General features: G+C 45.9%; 1 protein-coding gene across 1 annotated transcript in view; it reads right to left on the bottom strand.

Annotated features, from left to right (window-relative positions):
* Positions 1-21,929, bottom strand: part of LOC115329874 (putative acyl-CoA synthetase YngI) — a 149,421-nt gene that overhangs the window by 79,980 nt on the left and 47,512 nt on the right. Inside the window, exons 5-8 of the mRNA XM_042293341.1 lie at positions 16,855-16,973; positions 16,720-16,767; positions 9,671-9,788; positions 5,781-5,876 (exon numbers count right to left, since the gene is read on the bottom strand). Coding sequence (XP_042149275.1) covers positions 5,781-5,876; positions 9,671-9,788; positions 16,720-16,767; positions 16,855-16,973 — 381 coding nt within the window. The remainder of the gene's footprint in view (positions 1-5,780; positions 5,877-9,670; positions 9,789-16,719; positions 16,768-16,854; positions 16,974-21,929) is intronic.

Genomic DNA, 21,929 nt, shown 5'->3' with positions numbered 1-21,929 from the left:
CTACCACCAAATACCAGTAGAAGAAGGTGACATCGCAAAAACTGCCATCACTACGCCGTTTGGGTTCTTTGAGTACACCCGGATGCCCTTCGGACTTCGGAACTAGTCGCAGACTTTCCAGAGGTTTATCGACGATATAACACGAGACCTGGATTTCGGCTACGCGTATGTCGATGACATTCTCGTCGCCAGCATTTCTGCCGAAGAACATGCAAAACACTTGCGACAACTCTTCACTCGGCTCGAAGAATATGGTGTACTCATCAACCCAGACAAGTGTCAGTTTGGTGCTAGTGAAATTAATTTTCTGGGACATCGCATCAACTCCGACGGTCTTCGCCCGCTCGGCGGTAAGGTGCAAGCAATTCGGGAATAACCCTCAGCCAGGCAACAAACAAAAACTTCGGCAACTTCTGGGATTGATTAACTTCCACCGAAGATTCCTCCCAGGTTGCGCACGCACACTGCAGTCTCTGAACAATCCCCTGTCATCCCCGGCACCAAACACCGCTCCGTTGGAGTGGACGGACCGGGCCCAAGCCTCGTTCGTGCAGATTAAGGAAGACCTGGCGGCAGCTGCGCTCCTCGCCCACCCTCAACCAGATGCAGCTACACGCCTCATGGTGGACGCATCTGATCGCGGCGTTGGCGCGGTGTTGCAGCAGTTTGTTGGTGAGACTTGGCAGCCTCTGGCATTTTTCTCAAAGTCCCTGTCACCTGCAGAAACTCGCTACAGCACCTCCGGACGTGAGCTGTTGGCGGTCTGCATGGCAGTCAAGTACTTCCGCCACTTCTTAGAGGGACGGTCATTTCACATCATGACAGATCACAAGCCCCTGATCCACGCCTTCACCACCAAAACAGACGGGCTCTCCCCAAGAGAAGTTAGCATCTGGCGTTCATATCGGAGTTCTGCACCGACATCCGCCATGTAAAGGGGACTGAGAACACCGCAGCTGACACACACTCACGCGCCAACGTGGGGAGCCTTACGTCCGCTACTCCCATTGATTTTGACAAGATGGCAACGCTTCAGAGAGAAGATGAATAGCTCAGGGATCTACGTGCTTCTTCAGCCACGCTAATTTTTCAAGACGCGCCCCTACCGACATGCACCCATCTCCTCACATGCGACATTTCCACTGGCACCGCGTGCCCGTTTGTGTCGAAGGCCTTTCGACGCCCAGTGTTCGACTCTCTGCATAACCTCTCTTATCCCGGAATCCGCGCCGCACAAGCATTGGTGAAAGCCCGATATGTGTGGCCGGGCATGAACACGGACATTCGAGATTGGGCTCGCACATGCACCCAGTGTCAACGTTCTAAAGTGCAGCGTCTCACTGTCTCTCCGCTCTCTCCGTTCCTGCCGCCCGATGCCCGGTTCAGCGAGGTTCACATTGACATTGTGGGACCTCTGCCACCCTCACAAGACTGCTCCTACATACTCACTTGTGTGGATCGCTTCACCCGCTGGCCGGGGGCTATCCCCCTGCGAGTTATGTCCGCGGAAACCGTCGCTAAGGCGTTTCTGCAGACGTGGATTGCGCGCTTCGGTACACCTTTTAAGGTCACAACCAACCGTGGTCGCCAGTTCGAATCTGCACTCTTCAGGGAGTTCCTAACGCCCTTGGGAACACATCGGATTCGGACCACCGCCTATCACCCCGCAGCTAACGGCCAGGTGGAGCGGATGCACCGGCACCTGAAGGCATCAATCACCGCCTATGGCCAGAGCCTTTTATACTGGGAGAGTTCGGCGGTGTATTGATCCAGCCGCCAGTCTTGCAGCACTGATCGAACAGTCTGGAAACTGTGCGCATCGAATTCCGAGTCTCGTCGTCCGCCATGATGTGCCTTGTCGTCTCGAGCCGGCAGCCGTCTTACTAGGCTGGAGCGAGAGACGACGGTGAAAATGATCGTTCTGCGCTCCGCGAGACGTTAGAAGAAAACGTAATGGGGTGCTGTAGTGCCGTTGGGTACTCGAACAACGCGGTGAAAGGGTTCAGGATGTACCGGTTCTCGTAAGGAAAAGGAAATCGTGCAAGGCACAAGATCCGGGAGGCCAAAACAAGGAGAGATAAGCGGAAGCCGACTTCGAGCTCTCGATGGTGCAAGGTAATATTATAATGAATTTATTTTGTGAGTTAAACGCGTTTTATTTTGACTAAAACTGTGCAGCGACTTGACGCGGCAGCGTCAGGTGACAGTGTCCGTTGATCACGAAGGCGTTTCCTGCCGCGCAAGACCTGATACTTGCGAGCGGCCTAGCTTGCCAAATTTGAACTGTGTATACTGTACGGAGCCGATCGCTGCAAGCGCGTGCACGTCGTGCTGAACGACGCGTGCACTGCACGAGTGCACGCGCTCCGTCGGCACGTTCAAAGCATTCATCTCGCTCTCGTAGCTTTCTCTACACTCGAGTTTTTAGAAGCGGCCTCGCAGCTCCGCTTCGCTGTCTCGCAAGCGCTTTTGTTTTGCTAGCGATACCTTTATTTTTTATTTTTTAATACGCGTGGTAAATACTTACTTGTTATGCCTTTTTTTTAGGTGCACTTCGCAGGCAGTGAATTCGAAAGCAGTTGTCGATCACAAAAAGCCCAGGCACAACGCGATGCCGACGCTACTTCTTCACAGCAAACCAAACAATATCAGAAAAAAAAAAATTAAAAAAAAACCCAGACGACCGGCAGGTGAAGGAGCACGACGGAAAATCACGATTGGTCCGCCGTATTCCGTACAATGGTGCACAAACCTTGTGGTGTGGTAAAGAGTCAGGAGCGATCCAGACAATCGAACTTACCCACTGAAAAATGCACAGAAGGCCGCTGAGCTGTGTCGGACGTCGGGCGTTTTTGAGCGATTCCCCATTTATAAATAAGTGCCGTTCGTAAATGGGCGGTTTGTTTGCTAATTTTCACATGAATAAAGCCAGAAATCACAAAATGATTGTTTTCTGACTTTCTACTCGCGGCAACAAAAGCGCGAACGGCAAAACCTACACGCGTATACATCGCACGTCAATGGGGACCCACTTGCCGGGAGGCACATCATGGCGGGAGTGGAACCCGCAGAATCCGCTAAACCTAGCGGGCCGTAAGCCCCTCCCATCCGCCGAACTCTCCCAGTATAAAAGGCTCTGCTTACGGCGAGCCCTCACGCTGGACCGAAGTGCTGCCACTCGTCCTCCTGGGCATGCGCACAACACTCAAGAGTGACCTGCAGTGCACCAGCGCTGAGTTGCTTACGGCACTACCCTGCGGCTTCCCGGCCAATTCGTTGCAGCCAACATAGACGAGCAGCTTCCAGATCCCTTCCAGTACGTGTCACGCTTACGGACAATCATGGAAAGCCTCCGTCCGACACCAACCCGTGCTGAACAGAGTCCTACCGTGTACCTGTTTAAGGAACTTGACACTTGTACCCATATATTCCTGCGCCACATTGCTGTGAGAAAACCTCTCCAGCCACCGTACGACGGCCCGTTTAAAGTCCTTCGTCGTGGCACGAAGCACTACACAATCGAAGTGCGCGGACGATCAGACGTGGTATCGGTGGATCGATTAAAGCCTGCTCACCTCGAGCATTCAATCACCACTCCAACTAGAGCGCCGGCGAGAAATTCTGCAGACTCTCCGACGACGCGTGGTGGACGAAGGGTTCGTCACCGCGTACGATTTGTGCCGTAACCATTTGTGCAGGTATTATATTAATTTTTCAACTTTTCTGGAACGGGGGGGGGGGGGGGGGGGTAGTGTGGGCATCGCATGTCTAGTTTCGGTTTTGCCACACGTTTAGTTTCGGTTTCGCTTCCGGCGTCTGCCAACCTGTGTCTGCTGAGGTGTGCCGCCGGAGGGCGCGGGCGTTTGAGTAAACAGTTTCGGGTTACACTTTCGGGATCGGAGAGACACGCCCGCACTGGGGCCAACGCGGTCATGTATTGCTGTACCTTGTGAAGTCAAGTATAATAAATAGTTTTATGTACCGGACATCTTCGCTACATAATTATATTTCAAGCTATACAATATATCTTCAAAACTCATATAGGCAATGCGTGTATGGAACACTGGTCAATACTTTTCTCCAGAGTTTCTTATAACGGACATAAAAGTCTGAGTTAAATTTGTTTTTTTCTAGTCACGAGGGACACAACCAGTTTTTAGCTACTTGTCAAAATAATACGTATATACTCAGCAATTTCTTGTCTGAAATTGTGCAATAATATCGGCGATAGTCCATCTCACCCAGAAGCTTTTGACGAGTTGTTATATTTTAGTGAAGGCACTACCCCAACTACTACGATTGTCTCATACGACACAACCGTCTCTATCGTCTGAACAGACAAAAGAACAATGCGATTAGAAACATAACCTGTGAAAACAGATTTAAAGAAGTGTTAACATCATCAACATTTTTAATGTCTTCATTTATAAAATTGACTTTTTGTAACAAGGCAGGAATATCAGTATCATCTTATTTTGTTGGTTTGTTTGTTTTGAAAAGATAGAAAGAAAATAAGTTTTGCTTTCTTGTGTAATGGTTATGCCGCGTTTTGCCGCGCCACCTTTCCAATCCTATATATAGGCCACGATTTGCCGCGGCAATAAACAGCTTTCCAATCATCATCATCCACACAATACAAAAAGAAAATATCTTGGTTTATTGCGGTGTTCCCACACAGAGAAGTGTCCTCGAATACACTGAGCGCAACTTTAAAAGTGAATAGCGCCAAGGAGTATTTAGGTATTCATATTGAAACAAGTTAAATGGGATATTTTGATGGCCGGCAACAAAGCAAGAATTGAAACATGACAAATAACGTGAATATTGAATACTATAGTTAAGTAATTTTAGGTAATTATATTGCTAATTGCCCCATTTCTATTCATGCTTTCACGTCAGCCCCGGTCAGTAATGTTATTAGTAATAAATATTCTTAATTATTGAAGTGAGCGTGTTGAAATGTAGATAATTATAATTGAAGAAATAAAAACACGAAAGACGAGGACGAGACAACCACACTCTTTCAACTGCTGAAAGAGTGTTGTAGAGTTGGCCTCGTCCTTCATGTTTTATTCTATTTGTTTTGAGTATTTGTAATTGTTTTTGTTCTAATATCCAAAGCTGCTGAGAAAGCACCCTGTCTATGATTTTGCCGAAAGGAATAATTTGTAGAGGGACGTTTTAGGTTTAATGTAAACGTGTCAATATTGTGCCTCAATTAGTTGAGGGGACACTAAGGCAGTGTTCATGTCTCGCCGATGTACTTATTTGAACCACCCCAGAACAGATTTTGCGACTCGAAATTCTTTTACTGTCAGCCCGCAAACAGTCGGTCGAGAATGGGTCAGTCTCAGTCGCGCTCACTTTCTTTTCCAACGATACGTGGCATTCACACTACGTGTACCCAAATATTCAGTCTTGGGTAATCTTAGGCGTACATTCAACGTTAAAAATACAAAAAAATAAATAAATGAACTTCATTTTTTGAATTTTTAGAAAACTGGAAAATACGTTGATTTGAACGCAACTGCCCAGGTCACAGGAAGTTCATGTACACGACGTTACCAATGTGGCGACGTACTGCGGGCTGTACACCGCGATGGTGAGCCATGACGAACTAACGATGAGACGCTGCGCGCAACTTCGTCGTCGTCTCTGCAAAATGTGTATTGGGTAGTCTGATGACAACCACATTGGATAGCCTGGCATAAAATGAACAGGAAACATTTGGGAATATCGGTGTCCCTCTAAAGTACTGGTGAAAGCAATCAGCACAATACCTGTTCATGGTATCCCAAGAGGCGGCCCAGACTGTTGGCGTTGTTTACAACGTTGAAGTGAGACAGTCGCGCTGGTTTGGGTTGCCCTGTTGTGCCCTACGTTCAAAAACAAATCGCATAGCTTAAAATAATTGTAACGTATGAAAACTGCTTGCGGTTGCTTTGGGATAGCTATCTATACTCCGTCATGCCCAACTTTCACGGTACCGAAATGTGCCGTTTCGAGTGACCAGCTTTTTTTATTTTAATTATCATACGCAGAAAAGAGATAAATTGTGCAGTCGTATTTAAAGTAGGTGCACATATAAATACAAAGATGTACTTCGACAGATATCTCTTTGGTAGGGTAAAAACTCGGAAATAAGACACCAAGCAATCCCTACAAACTAGGAACCCAACATTTCAAGACCCACTTGGTTCTTTTTCATGACGGCAATAATTCTTTGAAGAGCAGCAACTTCATCTATAGTTAGGGTGATGTTATTTTTCGTCGTCATGAGGTGTAGAGCGTTTATGTGCGCGGATTGAAAAGCGTCCAAGAATCTATAAATGTTGCCTCTTGTATTCTGAATGTTCCACGATTCAATAAAACGCCTTCCGGGGGTTACCCTCGGCGTCAAGGATGCAAGTGTTTTCGAAGTCGATTCGATGGTATTCGATGTCCGAATGTTGCGCAACAGTGCTGCGCTCGTGGCCGATTAGCGCACATAGCCTTTGCGTGGTGGAAGCCATTCGTGGAAATTCTTTGTTTAGCCGATGTTTGTGGCGGGGCAATCAGAGCAGGGACTTCAGTAGTCGACTTCTTGTTTCTTGACTTTGAAAGGGCTATCTTTTGGCAATAGCGTAAGTCGTCCCAGTGTTACCATGGACTTATGGTCGACTGAATGGCATCTTTTTGCAGCACGCCTGCCGATGACTCACGTGTACCTTTCATATAAGGCACGCCGATGCGCGTAGTTCCTTCTTTTTGTTGCGTGCCACAGTGAGTTCGAACTGGACCGCATGGAACTCGTTAAATAAAGCTGCTGGTGGAGCCATTATTCTTGAGCTCTGCAATGACGGTTTTTTCTTCACGTTGTCTTTCCCTCTCGGATGAGCAGATAGTCCTCGCTCTGAAGAGGAGGGTCGAAATTACCGATGCTTCGTTACTCTTCGGATGGTTTGAGTCAAATTGAAGGTAAAGTCCTCTGTGCGTTGGCTTCCTCTATACAAAAAAAACTTGACTTCATTTTTTTTTTTTGATCGAGAAAAGGCAGTGTGTTGTTATTATCGCATTTCACGGCAAACTGAAATGCGGGCTTGATGGAATTGAGGTGTGCGAGAAAGCTGTATAGTTGTGACGGTTCTTTTAGGATACAAAAGCAGTCATCCTCGTAGTGGAGGAACCCTCTAGGGCTTAAAAAAAATGACTGGAGGGCACGTTGTTCACTGTCTTCCATGGTTAGGTTTGCTATATGGTAACGGAAACAGATGCGCCCATCGTGGTGCCGCTTGTCTGACTAAAGTGTACTCCTTTAAAACTGAAGTGCGTACTGCTGAAACATAATAAAAGGAGTAGGCACACTACATCCACGCTTAGTATTGTCACCTTTTTCAGTTTATTGTCTTTTTCATTGACAGTTCTGGTCCCGGCGATTGCCAGATGAACAAGAAGTTTTCTGGAAAGATATACCTCGACGAAACACACAAATAGCTTCAGCATTGCTCTTCAATTGCGAAACAATTTCCACAAAGTGGCCGGCGTTACGTACATGGATTTCAGCTTGTCCAGCGAGATGGGAAATTGTAAGATGCAGGTAGTTATTATAGTTTTCGAAGTGGCAATGTCAAGACGCCTCCAATGGACCTCAGTGGATTGTTCGGCCTTATCAATCTTCGGAACTCCGCAAAAACCTGGCGCAAACCCGTTTCTGCAGATAACCCACAGATAAAGGTTCCTCGATTCTTGATGTTTCTTGCAGATTTCGGCTTGGATTGCGTTCATTCTGGTTTTAAATAGTTATGTCGGGTCTTTTTTAATATTTTCCTTTGCATAGCTGTTGCGGAAATCGGGGGCTATGTTTCCGTAGGCCCCTCGATTCAGGACGGCAGTCTAGTTGCCCTTGTTCGCTGTTAATAGCACAATCGACGTATCTTTCCCATGTTTTCTGAGTGCTGTTACCTGTTCCATTGGTATGCTATGCTGGTGATTTAGCGAAATATTGGATAGCAGGCAAGTCACCTTTTGATTCCCTCCTTCTGGGCGCTTTGGTTGAGGTGCAGAATGCCATCTTGTAAAGTTGAAACAATTTTTCGCAGAGGTGTCCTCGTGGTCGCCACGTTGAAGTCATGACACTTTTTATGACATCAATCTGGCATTACGATAGTTGTTTGGACGAAAGGTTTGTGGCGAGCCTGTTGGTGTCTGTGTTGTACTTTTCCTCGACGTTTTCCGTCATCTCTGAAATCTTACTTCTGTGTGATGTTCGGTGTTTTTCCGCAGAATTAGAGGCCAAGATCTCGGTGAATGACTGCTCGAATTTGGAAGACGCCTGAAATGTGACGCTGGAGTTGTCGAAAAGTAAAAAAACAAATACACTCTTTTTTTTTCTCTTTTTTTTTTTTGAGTGTGGGGGGGGGGGGGGGGGGTAGAACAATACTCATGAATTTGTGCTTGAAGCAGATGGTGCTCCTAAAGAAGAACCAAGACGTTTTTTTAAATGTTGAAGCTATAGTTTTTAATTTTTGGTTGGTGTTCCTTTTATTTGGAAATATATAAATGTATCCTCAACAAACGTTTGCATTTTAAAATTGAATTGAAGGGAAAACAAGGTAACCGTGGTTACTGTCAAATTAAATTGCATGTGCCCGCATAAATTGTAGCAGCCCTGGTTGCTCCCATATCCCTCTCTTTCCAGGTTGCACAATACCTGGCCTAGAAAGCCAGATTTATATAGCCTAGTGAAAAAAATTCCGCCTGACAAACGCATAGCTGAGGCAGTGCAGATTCTCGGCGGCTGGCGGCCAAGCCACCAGATCCTTTCGTCATATGCGGTTCTACGTCTAATTAAATAGTTCGATATTGTTGAAACTTAAAGCTTCGTATAATTCATGTGGTCCGGCATTGGTCACGTCAAACCGATAAAATAAAAGGCCACATCACTTTGTATGATTTCATAGGACATAGCAATAGACTAACTACACTTGGCGCACAGATAAGGGAAGCAGACAAAGAGGCTCCCTAAATGTGACTTTTTAGGGAGGGTTATGCGGTATCTAGATGGAATTAGACGCTCAGCCGCTTGTTTGATGGCAAGAACCAAGAACCGAACGATTTTAAACTTGGCCTTCGGGAAGTTATCTTTCTCTAGAATATGTCATCTAATTGATTTTCATTTATTAGTTTAAAATTATGCGACACCCCTTTATGTCTGCTCGACGCATTATGCCAATCCGATCTGCACTGCTTATGGATAAAGACGAAAAATCACGAATGTTTAATTTCTTATTGAGGTTTTGTTTGTGTGATATACGGAATTTTTTTTTATCTTAATTTAAGTAATAATGAATTGCCCCACGTCTTGATGTGCAAGTCACCGGAGTCGGCCTGAGCGTAAAACTAAAAACTATACAGTTATTCGTGCCATTCGGTGGAATTAAGAGTAATAATTACATATTCGGGAATTTTCTAGAAGAGTAAATTTGTAAAAACTGTAAAAACGTTACTCAACCTTTGGGATCGACAGGCCGGTCGCAGCAGGTGGAGGGACTGTTATGACAACACAAGTGCGGCCTCCGCTATACTGTTCTGCTTCGTCATTGCTAACCATAACATTGTTGTACTTTTAGAATATTGCTCGATCTGAGATGCTGATTATCTAAAGTTAAAAATTCAGGCTTTAAACGCTTACTGAAGAAAACTGGATGAAGGCGTCTTGGTCAAACTGTACTTTGGAACGCACACTGCTCATTGTGGCGTGGTCATGGGCCGTCGGAGAGTTCATCAGGTCATCGAAAGTAATAGTTCCCCTGTGGAAGATGAATTTGTCGATTAATTGCAAATTGCATGGTGGCAAAAACTGCCTCTGGGAGCCCTTCGTTAAAGTGGCAAGAAGTCTGCCAAAAGTAACTCTATAGGAGAAGGCATCAAGGTTGCCATGAAGACCCACAGCAAAGTAGATAACCTTGAAATAGCCTGGTTCGGCCTAGTTAATAAACAGTAAAACAATAACTACTTGCACGTTCTCCACACGAGAAATGTGTGAGCAGTGAGCCTCCCTGCGAACAAATTCTCCCAGGTGAATGGCATTTGAAGACTTTCTTTGTAATCCCCGTCGGGTGTGACAGACTTCTTTCAGTGGTGCGGCAGTGTTGCCAAAAAGGGGAGAAGAACCGTATGCACAAAACGTGTTTCAGCGAACTTCTACAAAACGTGTAACAAACGTTGCAGTTATTTTGTTTTTCCTTTTGTCTTTTTAGTGTATGCGTATAAAAACTAAGGGGAAGAATGAGACGAGCACGCGGGCTGAGTTTTTAGAGCACCAAAATCTGCTCAGAATTATTTGTGGGTAGACCCAACGCTAGCTTCCTTTGCCTGAAGTCGCTGTTCAAACGCAAACGCCGAATTCTTGCGTTCGGCTATCGCTTCGGAACAGTGAATAGACGGGTTGTTTCCTCTTTGCAAAACTCCAATCTGGCGTAGAAGTAGTGTCGGACTCATATTTGTGGAGTCTTCGGTTCCATTCCCCTTTGAATAGAGCTTAGTATTTGGTTCTTTCTTTTCAGTTAGTATTTCTTATAAATTATTTGTTATTTCGTGCAAATTAAAAAAAACGCGAAATAATCAATCACGTAAGAACAATGACAGAAAGCTTTTTTTTTAAATAGCAACCGACATTTAAAAAAATAAAGAGTAAGTAAACCTGCCAATTTGTTTTTATGTTGCATAATTTTGACAAAAAAACACGAAAAACCTAGGACGATGGACGAAGAAAGGGGCAGACACAAAACGCGCCAAAAGCAGCTCTTTTCGTTTGAGATGTTTTGAGTTTAGTTTATCTTCGTCTTCGTTCGTCTCCGGTTATTTTTTATTTTTTTTTAATGAGCAATCTTTACTGACACTACCCTCAACGGTCATCTGGTTTTTTGCACAGACTGCCCTCGAAAGTGTTTGCTACAAATTTTGTAACGGTCTACGTGTTGTCCTGTCACACTTTGCCCAGTGATCCCACCTTTAAACGCACATTCTGTTAAAAACTGATAGAATTAAAAAAAAAGCCTTGTCTCAGCCCTCAAAGCGCTCCCGAGCAGCGCCCTTGAATGCGTCGTCACTCTGGCGAAAAGGGCCCCCATGCCAGCCCCTCATCGTATAAATAAGTAAATGTTTTATCTGCTTACACCGAAAGGGCTAATAACATAATATAATTACAATTTAACTTGAAAAACAACTTCTTTTGTGAAATACAATCAACTCATTCATTAGCGCATTCCGGAAGATAAAGTTAGATACGAAATAGCCTAACGTACTTTAAATATGGTTATCTCAATAATATGCAACAAAATCTTGAGTTGGGCTATTCCACACATCATACACTAAAAGCGCCAAAAAGAGGTACACAGTAAAGACGATAATGACGCAAGGCTCACTGGGAACTAGAATGTTATGAGGTAAACATTCGGTTACATGCTATGTACAAAAAATATATTACTGTCATATCCAGAATGCCCACTCTCGCATTATACTTGAAGGTTCCTTATCAATCATGGCCAAAAAAGGCTCGCTGACACATTTATGAGCACCCTGTGTCTTGATTAAGTAGAAATCATCCAATTTCCTCTGTTTTTTTTTTTTTTTTATGGGTTATCAAAATTCCGGTGGCTCGAAAAAATAAAATGTGCACACGTTCATCGCAGTGGAGTCCTAAGTGCGATGAGGGAGGCCGCTTTAAGTGGGTTATGACACGTAAATTAAACGGGTAGCTTATTCTCGAAATAAAATGCTATCGGCTACTTAGTACATACACCAAGTTTCACGATTTGCAGAGCTCTAGTAAATGCAATATTTCAATTACGAAGGCCAATAAATTTCGTCTGGCGATCAGGCAACACTGCTCAAGTGAGTGACACAATAGTGGCCATAAACCACATGATGATCACATCTAGTTATTCGCATTCTCATTCTAGGTGCCCACGTGCTCTTTCAAGTTCGCCTCGCCATGTACGATCGCACACTCTCACACTTCTCGTCTATTCCTGCGAATGCTTTTGCTCTCGCCCCCTCGCCCTGTTACCTTCAACCCCACATGCACGCGCGAGACCGTCACGGGTGACGGCGAGTTCGTCCGTGACAATCTCGTCGACATCGTTGGAGCTGGTCGCGAGCGGGTCGAAGTCAAACGACCAGCCTCCAAAATATCTTTGTAACCATCACTCTCATTCCTGCTGCGATCAGATTCAAAGACTGACGACGAAACCAGCGATGCCGTAGACGTCGGCGCCTCGAAACAGCGTGCTCAAACCTCAGAATGGAAGCATGGAGGCTGAAGCTCGACACGACGAGTGAGCCAAGTCTGCGAGTGCGTGCAAGGGAACGCCGCGCGTTTGGTGAATAACGTAACCATCCTAACAAATATGACGGAATTTTCGAACGGGATGGACCCGGGGGTCTCGCATATGAACCGATTTGTCCACAAAACGTGCGAAGATGAAGGAAGGAGGAGGAGGAGGGAGGGGGAGGGAGGAGGAGGGAGGATGAAAAGGGGAGCAGTAGGAGGGAGGAGAGAGGAACGAGGAGGGGAGATGCAAGCTACCCGTTGTGCAGTCAAGTGATATCACCATTCATAATTCGCAAAGAGGTACGTACGAAAACGTGGAGTATTCGTTATCCAAGTGGCCATTTACATGGGTACGGGTCCGTGCTGTACCCATCGATCTCTGTCGCACGTATGATGAAATTGGTAAATTGTGTGCCACTAAGGTCGACAAAGGCTTGCTCCGAGGTAGCTATGTATCTCTCGCCTACGGCACTCACGGAATATTTTGTGCGAGACAAAGGAGAACTTCATGGCAGTTATGCAGGAAAACATCCCATTGGCCCCGGGGGACTTGCACTCGCTGTTTTGCTGTGCCATTTCGGGGGAGGACACTCAAGACTAATGCTGAGGAAATCAAAAACGGCGAGCAGTCTTCGACAGAGCCGACAGCAAGTACGATGACATCGAGAGTATTACGTGCTTCGTCAACGTGTTGACTTTAACGCTGTCTCGTCCTCCCGCCATGATCATTCCGTCCTGTTTCCTGGCACCGGCGAAACTTAGACAGGGTGGAGCGTCCAGGGCCCGTTTGCTCGAAGCACTAACCGCGACTAAAGTTAGCCGCAGTACCTAGGAGGGGGATTTTGAGATCACGTGACTGGCTCGGTTGGGATGCGGGGAAACATGGCGGTGCCCCAGTGAGTGATCGCCGCTCGCTTTGGAACTAATATGTCGTCGTGGTTGCAATATCGGGCGCGTTAGTCAGCAAATAATGGTGCAGGAGGCTTTCGCTTTGCCTTACCTCACTTGAACCGCAAAGCATGGGCAATGACATCGCCGCATTTTTTAGATAGTGTTTCCATTCTGGGCACTCCTAAGCCTAAATGAACGGTATAATTGTCGGCATACCAACGTCTTTGAAAACCGGATTGTTGATAGCACACAAAAACAGACGGCGTCCCATCAGACCTTTTCTCTAAATTTCCCAAGCACCGAGGTGCATGCTACGACTGTAGTTTCACGCGTCGCACGTGCTGGCGTCTGCAGTAGTAACCGTACTAAAGCAAAAAGTATAAAACAAATTTTGCCTTGCACGCGCGTTCGTTAATGCCTTATTATGATTTTTTTACTTCAAATCTTTTATGAGAGAGGCCAGCGCGCGTGAACCGTAGAATTACACTTCCAGCGTTCTCCTCGCGATGCTTGGATAATTTAGAAAAAATTCTGTCGGGACGCTGTCTGCTTTTGTGTGCTATCAACAATCCGCTTTCTAAAGACGTAGACTTAGGAATGCCCCGAATCGAAACACTACCTAAAAAATGCGGCGATGTCATTGCCCAGGCTTTGCGGTTTAAGTGAGGTAAAGCAAAGCAAAAGCCTCCTGCATTATTCGTTGCTGACTAACGCGCCCGATATTGCAGCTACAACGACATATTAGTTCCAAAGTGACCGGCGCTCACTCACTGGGGCACCGCCATGTTTCCCTGCATCCGCATCCCTGCCGAGCCAGTCACATGATCTCAAAATCCCTCTCCTAGGTACTGCGGCTAACTTTAGCCGCGGTTAGCGTTTCGAGCAAACGGGCCCAGATGTCAGAACTACATATTTTTTCACCGGACAAGCGATAAGCGAGAACACTATATATATATATATATATATATATATATATATATATATATATATATATATATATATATATATATAGGTTTTTTTTTAAGCTTAACAGAATTTTTGTTCAAAAACCATGAAATCTAGATTAATGTGGTCTGCGCAGGTGAGTCATACGGCCAGGGGGACATATTATAGGAGGCTAATTGTAACGATCAGTCGGCTAATTAGATAAAATTCGTTAATGAACTTTTTAATTAATGAAAATAGACATATAATATCAATTAGAGACTTCCTGGGCGTCATTGAAAACCCCTAAATCAGTCATTTTCAGAAAGATTTTGAGCGCGTGAGAAGCGTAGTAGTGCACTAAAGTTAGCACTCGTGGAGCGCGTACAAAGCTAGCGGTTTCGATAAGGCGCCCGCACAATTTTTTCGTCTCTTATCTAGCCCCAGCCTTGTACCTGCTCCACAAGCGGTAAATTTAGTGCACAACTACGCTTCTCACGCGTTCAAAGTCTTTCTGAAAATTACTGATTTAGTTGTTTTCGGTCACGCTGAGCAAATTTATAATTAGAACTATATCTCTATTTTCATTAATTAAAAAGTTAATTAACGAATTTTAACTAATTAGCCGTCCGATCGTTACGATTAGCTCCCTATACTATGTCGCTCTGGCCGTATAACTCACCTGCGCAGACCGCATTAACCTAGCTTTCATGGCTTTTTTTTAAAACGTCTGTTAAGCTTAAAAAAAAAAAAAAAAGCTTTATATATATATATATATATATATATACAGGCTGTTTTATTTATTCTTTCAGATTTGTTTAAAAAAGCCGTGAAAGCTACACTTATGCGGTTTGTGCAGGTTGACACTGTGTGGAGACTATGTGGACATTATGTGCAGGCCAGGCGGACACTATCTGGGTGGCTAATTTTTGCGATATGTCGGCTAGTTAATTAGAATTCGTTAACTAACTTTTAATTAGTGAGAATAGACATACGCTTCCAATTAAAAACTTGTGGAGCATCATCGAAAACCACTAAATCAACTATTCTTAGAAGGATATAACGCCGGGCAGCATTTTAAGTTGTTCTGTAAAAACGCTCCATTTGGACGCGTTTCTAGATTTCGGTTTCTTATCGGAGCGCATCTTTGCGCCCGCGGTTCTGCTCCCCGGTGGTCGCGGCGCGAAGCCACCCCCTCGCCTCGCTCGTAGAACGGAGGGAAGTAGGGCAGATGTGTGTTGCGCGTCTCAGCCACTGGGGAGAAGGACCGCGGGCGCAAAGATGCGCTTCGACAAGAAACCGAAATCTGGAAACGCGTCCAAATGGAGCGTGTTTAATGAACGCCGTAAAATGTTGCCGTGGCGTTATATCCTTTTAATAATTGATCTAGTGGTTTTCGATTATGCTCTACGAGTTTCTAATTAGAACCATATGTCTATTTTTACTAATTAAAAAGTCAATTAACGAATTTAAATATTCATTACACTTATCGCAAACATTAGCCTCCCACATAATGTGCGCCTGGCTGTATAGCCCACCTGCACAAACTGCATAAGTCTAGATTTCATGACCTTTTTAAACAAATCTGAAAGGATATATCACAAAATCGAAATACCTCAAGAGAGGAGCAAGAGGAGGAGGAAAGGAAGGGAGAAGGAGAAGAGGACGAAGGGGAACACGGGAAGAGGAGGGGAGGAAAGGAGGGTACGGATGAGAAGGAGGGGCACACCCTCCCCTTAATATTCCCTCCCCTTCTCCTCCTGAGGAGCTGCGCTGTAATTCGGCATTACAGGGTGTTCTAAACATCTTTCATTTTTGTAGTTTTAGTTGGTACCATAATATGGTAATGTTCATTCTTGTACGAACTGTCTGTAAATCTATACAAGACGATTTTACCCACGCAAGAATGCATTGCGTACTTTCTCACTTCTAATAATTGAACTTAGATACGCGCAATTAGCGGAAATGCAGATTTCTGCGAACGCGCGGAAATCTGCATTTTCCCGCGCGTTCGCGGCAATACTGCATGTTAAGGATTATAATCATCCTGATTATAGCACCTGTGTGATAGGAACCTAAACAAGCTTCTTCGCATCAGTCGTTCTGTTTGTCGTCTACACAACATTCTGGCACCTTGCTAATTCCTTTCGTAAGCACAAGCTTGCCTCAATATTTTTTACTTTAGATTGTAATGTTTATTTTTTTTATTTCTTTTTTATTTGTGACTTCATTCCTAAACTTGAATGTCGCTATTCATTGGCATACGTCTTTTTAAAGTCATCGCGCACTAAGTCTTTTGCGCCTTAATTATACAAAGACGTCGAAAATCATTTCAGGCTGATCATCTTATTGTAGGCAATTACAAAACCATGGAAAATAAAACGAACCAATAATAGGAAAAGTGTTTTTTTAGTTGGAAGCTTCCAGTATCTTTTAATAAAATAATCAGCTACTGGAGCTTCATCTAAGGTGCGATTAACGGAATTAAAAGACATTTTTAAATCACAATAAACCAAAAACATTAGCCGACCGTGTCACTCCGGGAAGACATTCTAAAGCTGACAGACACATCTGTGCTTTAAGGTACTCACGGCTTCCGGTTGTCGCCGATGGTGATGACGTGTTTCAAGAATGGTAGACTGGAAGAAGGCAGCAAAAGATGTGACATTTTGAATGAAAGCCAGCTGCCAAGTTTCGAAGCAATAATGAAGCACCCGAATCGTTACCGTTTGCTTTTCAACTCTGTTGGCGCCGACTTCTCCAGTTCAGGGGCAATTTTAAGCAACATCTCGTAGAAGCTTGTAGGGGTATATTTATCCGCGAGGATGAGAGCCGCGCACTCTGCCTGAAAGCAATAGGTATTTTTGAAGAAAGACATACAGCGTCGAAAGCTCAAAGTTTTACTTGCGTTCGGAAGGGAAGCTAAGCAAAAATGTGGTTCAACCTGAGTGCTAAAGACGGGAGCAAAACACGTTTAATGTACCTGCTAACAGTAAGCTACTGCCCATGAGAACAATCCCGCTGTCGCCATTCTCGCAGGACACCGGTACGCGGTGCCATGCAAAAATCGCGCGTATTTAGTCTATTTTGACACTTTGTTTGTTAGTATCGTACTATGCCCAACGGCACGATGCCAATGTGTTTTGGCGGGTGTAGGGCAAATTAGGCTGCTCTTCTATTGTAGTTCGCAAACAACTCCCCAGACGGCGCTCGTTACTATAGAAAGGTTCGTTGCGTGCGCTGAGAGAAAGGAACGAGAGAAAGTGCGACAGAAAGCCTGATGAGAAACCGGTACGTTAGGCGTCTTCATTTTGCTGCGACGTGTTAAAGTTTTTTTTTAAAGAGACCGTCAACTTTATTTATTTTCATACAATGCGCGACGACCGTCCTTTTCTGCTCACTAAAGCGAGGAAAACATCTGATAGAGGCCTTGCAACCCATGTTTTCCTTCTTTCTGCAGAACGCGCGTCGTCAGCAATATGGTCCCATAGAACCAGTGATGCCAGCGTCCATGCTCCATGCATGGAACATTTCCATCTTTGTAATTATACAAAATCTAGGGTCCAAACCTGGAGCATTCCGGCTTGCGGATAAAACACAAACTTTTTCTGTGGTTTCCAGGACCCGTTGCGGAGGGAAAGTGTAAGGTTTTGTCCTGACGATGCATCGGCGCACAGACGGCAGGAGCTCTTAAAGAAGTGACATCACGAGGTTCGCCAGGTGCAAAGTTCCTAGAATACGTCAGGCCTTAAACTCCCTCGGAGTAGTGGGGGAGAACCCCCCCGCCCCCCCCCCCCCCCCCCCTTTTTTTCTCATTCCCTTCAGTTCGCCTTCCGCTGTTTACACCGCCATCTAGATTTTCGTATCAAAACTGTCTGTTATATTGAATACTCTTAAAAGACATCTAGACAATGTGTTTCGAAACATGCATATCCTTTAGAAAACGCTGTAGTTTTCATAACAGTTATCCGGCGAGTCAGACGACGGGAGGCGAGCCGCTGGGGAAGAGTTCGTACTGCTCATGCAAGCTGCGTCTATGTGCGTCTCCGCAACAGTGCTATTTCATTAATGGTGACAAGGTGGCTAATGAATTGTGCTTGATGTCACGGAAAAAGGCGGATGAAAATGGAGAGAGGTGGGATGATTCAGGCGCATGCTTGTTGCGCTGACCACCTCGGAAGAAAAAAAAAACGCTCAACACTGTATATTCAACTCCGGGAGAGGAAATGTACACATTATTTTACAATTTCAGTTAATTTTCGAAAAGTAGAATAAAACAAAAGCGACTTCTTAAGAAATCTTTTTTGTTTTCAATTTGAAGGGTTTGCAAGATTCAAGGAAACCACCTCCTTTTCCGGTCGTAGTATTCAACTGCGAATGTATTTAACTCTGAACCATGACAAAATAAGACGGAAGACTTCATCGGAAACACCCCACCACACGAAAAAAAAAAAAAAAAAAACAAAAACGCCGGTATTTCGCAAACGAAAAGACTGAATCTTGTCTGGGGTACACCATACTAAACTCTATTGACCTATATCCGACTTTTCTAAGTGCCGAAGGCAGGATGCAAGTTAGGAGGCAAGATCAAAACACTCCTCTTCCCGACGCCAGCCGTAGTTCGAGCTCTTTCCCCTTAAAGCTCAAGGACCAGCAATGTCTTGATGTACCTAAGGGAACGCAGTCGTATCATTAATCTAAAGTTTCTATAAAGCTTGTATTGTTATGCACTGATTGTTTAAAAAAACAAGAAACGCACGAACCCGCACCAGTTTTGCTAGTACCGCTGTGCAATTCGCCCTTTCCAACATAGGCGGGAACTCGCTTCATAGACAAATGACGCCGCAGCGGTCTGGTTGGAGATAACGAGTTTAATCACAACAGAGACTTCATTAGCCCAAAACATTTCCCGACAACAGAGATCCAAGCACTGGGCTACTTCCAGACCTAATTTAGCAAAACACTTTCATTTTCAGTGAAAGCCCATTGTTTAGTTTCTACTTCGTTTTATTCTTATCGTGGCGCCACCAGTGCGACGACTGGTGTTCCACTCGTCGTTGTGATATCAGGAGCGCATAGCCGCCTCTTTCTTTGCAACCTTACTCTCTCTTGTAATGTGAAAAGATGAGGGATATCAGGGACCACGGAGGGTGACACAGTGACAGCTGGTCTGCGTGAGCTATTCCTAACAGTATACTAGAAATGGAATCCCTTAAAAAAAACGCATCTCCACGTGGTGAATGATGTTGATTGGGGCGAAGCTCTGGTGGCGCTTGTCTGCGTAGACGCTGAGCCGCAGCATGCCGAACCTTTCGTTCGTTTTCATCCATGTCACGCTGCGGTGAAATGCTCAAATGCGTATAGGAGGTATTCACTGGACGCCACATTTGTGGGTGCTGTTTAGAGCGCATGCTCAGAACGAGCTCACATTAATAGCCTGCTAAAACCGGCAACCTTGGTGGTGCTAAATGCACGCTCCGAAAGGACTGCGGAAGCTCGCCGTCAGCACGCGCTCAGCAGCTGCGCACACGGATATGGCCGCCAGTGAATACTCCCTATATAACCACGTTCCATACCACACATTCTCTTTCTGACATGGATGAAAACGAACGAAAGGCTCGGCATGCTGCGGCTCACCATCTACGCAGACAAGCACCACCAGAGCTTCGCCCCATTCAACATCATTCACCACGTGGAGATGCGGTTTTTTTTTTTCCCTACACGAGCACGGGAGCACGTGTTCACGTGCTCGTGAGCACGAGCACCCAACGCCGGACATCGGACGGATATGCGGGCATGGCTAGCCCCCAAGGAGCTTCGCCCCTAACATGTGGTTGATTCAGAGTTTTCCGATGATTCGGAGTGGTCCTAATCATCGAGCTGGAAGCTTCGCTGCTATTCACTTACTGGCGTCACTCAATGTGTGCAGATTTGTCAAGACTAAAACGCTACCTTTCTTCGTAGCTGGCACGCTGAAGTGTAATTCTTGCGTTGACCCGACTTGCTACTCATCAGCAATGTGGAACTGGAGGGCGTCATAGAGAGCTTGCGGAAGTTCAGCTGGAAATGCGTGGGCCACCACAACAGATGTCTTTGACTCATTTGGTTCAAGTGGCATCACGCATTTTACCAGTTAATATTAAACTTAATATTTCTTATGCACCGTTTAATTCCAGCTAGGGACAAAGGGGTTTCGTCCAGCGAACCCGGCGCTTGCTTCACCGGCAGACTGTGCGTAGGTGTGTTGGTGAAGGGGTGACGGAGGGGTAGGGGTTTTCGCAGGACCAATAAAGAGGTTTTCCACCACCACCAAATGTATGGACAATGTGGAGGCACGCGCCGCACTGGCAGGATCGGCACGTGGAGAGATCATGCCACAGGCCAGGGACAAGGCACGCAAGGCGGACTCACGGCGGGCGATCAGTGAGGATAGCGGGGCCAGTGAAAGTCTTAGCTGTATCATAAAGGCTCTGGTATTCGTATCTACTGAATGGCGTGTCCTTCTGAATGGTGAGAGGCATACACCGGACGCCATAGGAATTTGGCGCAAAACGTGGGGCATATTTCTCTCTGGCGGGTTGGGCCGCACACCTCTAGACCACACCCTTTTGGCATCTTAGCTGAGATTTTTTATTCTATTTTATTTCTGGCCCTGTTCGTTATGCTTACCTGGTCGTTCGAGTAGGTCTCAGCCAACGGACGCCATCTTTAACAAATCTGATGCAGCTCGGACACTCCGAGCAGTGCTTTTGTGTTCTCTTCGTGTGTTATTTTGTTTTGCGTTGTCCCTTTTTTATGTTTTTTTTCTCCTTTTTACGGTTGCTTTTGCAATGTAGATCCGCCGAAAACACGCCGCAAAACGTGCGAGACCGGAGATGAATTCGACCCCACGTCTATAGACTTCAAAGCGGGTGTGGCCTACAAGTGTGACACGGTCACATAAAGCCTGGTAATGGCTGATTTTGGATATGATGGACAGGGCTCACTTCCCCAGGTGCCAGTGCCGATTTCAACATATTATCGCGACAGGAAGTGCGTGGCGGACTTCTTGGCCGAGCCAGCGGCATTTCATCTTGCCACGAAAGCCTGGAACGATTACGTCCTCGCGCACGCATTGACAGTTGCGTTTTAGTGCTGTGCAGCACCCTGGCGGCACCATGTGGGTTCCGTTCCTCACCTGGAAAGAACCCCTGCGATATTTAAAAAATTGAATTCGTCTACCTGAATACCAGCCTCGAGTCCAAAGAGAAATAGAGCGCCGGCCCACCACACGGACGAAACCATGGTCGAATAGGTCCGAGTGAAACAAGAGTTCTACGCTAGAGGCTGCCCAACGACGTCAAAGTTTGAAAGGGTTACTCGGGTCGTGCAGCAGCGCCACCCGAGAATTCTGGCCCTGCCTCCATGGCCGTGCCTATCCGACCTTGGAGTACCTGGCCTGGGACGCCCACGGCATACAAGAGTCGCTGGCCGAACTCCAGTCCCGGCCCCCACCGCAGCCCGATTAAGTTCTCAAGCTGTCCGGTGCCCGGCAAGCTCAGGGACCCTGTAGAGATCCGACTCAGCTCTAGAGCTTAAATTACGGCGCGATCTCCCCCTTCCCCCTCCCGCCGTGCGCTGCACGCCTACCCCTACAGACAGCGAGATCGCGGGAGGCCACCCAGTAGCTGGTAACCCCGGCTACGTGCCCGGCCAGCTGGATCCAGACTACAGCAGGGTAAACACCGTTTAAGGTCCTACCCTTGAGGTGTCATCCGGGCGGGGATCGCTGGTCCCAGGAGGGAGCAACCTAAAGGCCGCA

Source organism: Ixodes scapularis, unplaced genomic scaffold (assembly GCF_016920785.2).
Source record: "Ixodes scapularis isolate PalLabHiFi unplaced genomic scaffold, ASM1692078v2 PGA_scaffold4__175_contigs__length_147842914, whole genome shotgun sequence".
In the NCBI taxonomy this organism is placed as follows: Eukaryota; Metazoa; Arthropoda; class Arachnida; order Ixodida; family Ixodidae; genus Ixodes; species Ixodes scapularis.
This window is presented reverse-complemented; position numbering and strand designations above follow the sequence as displayed.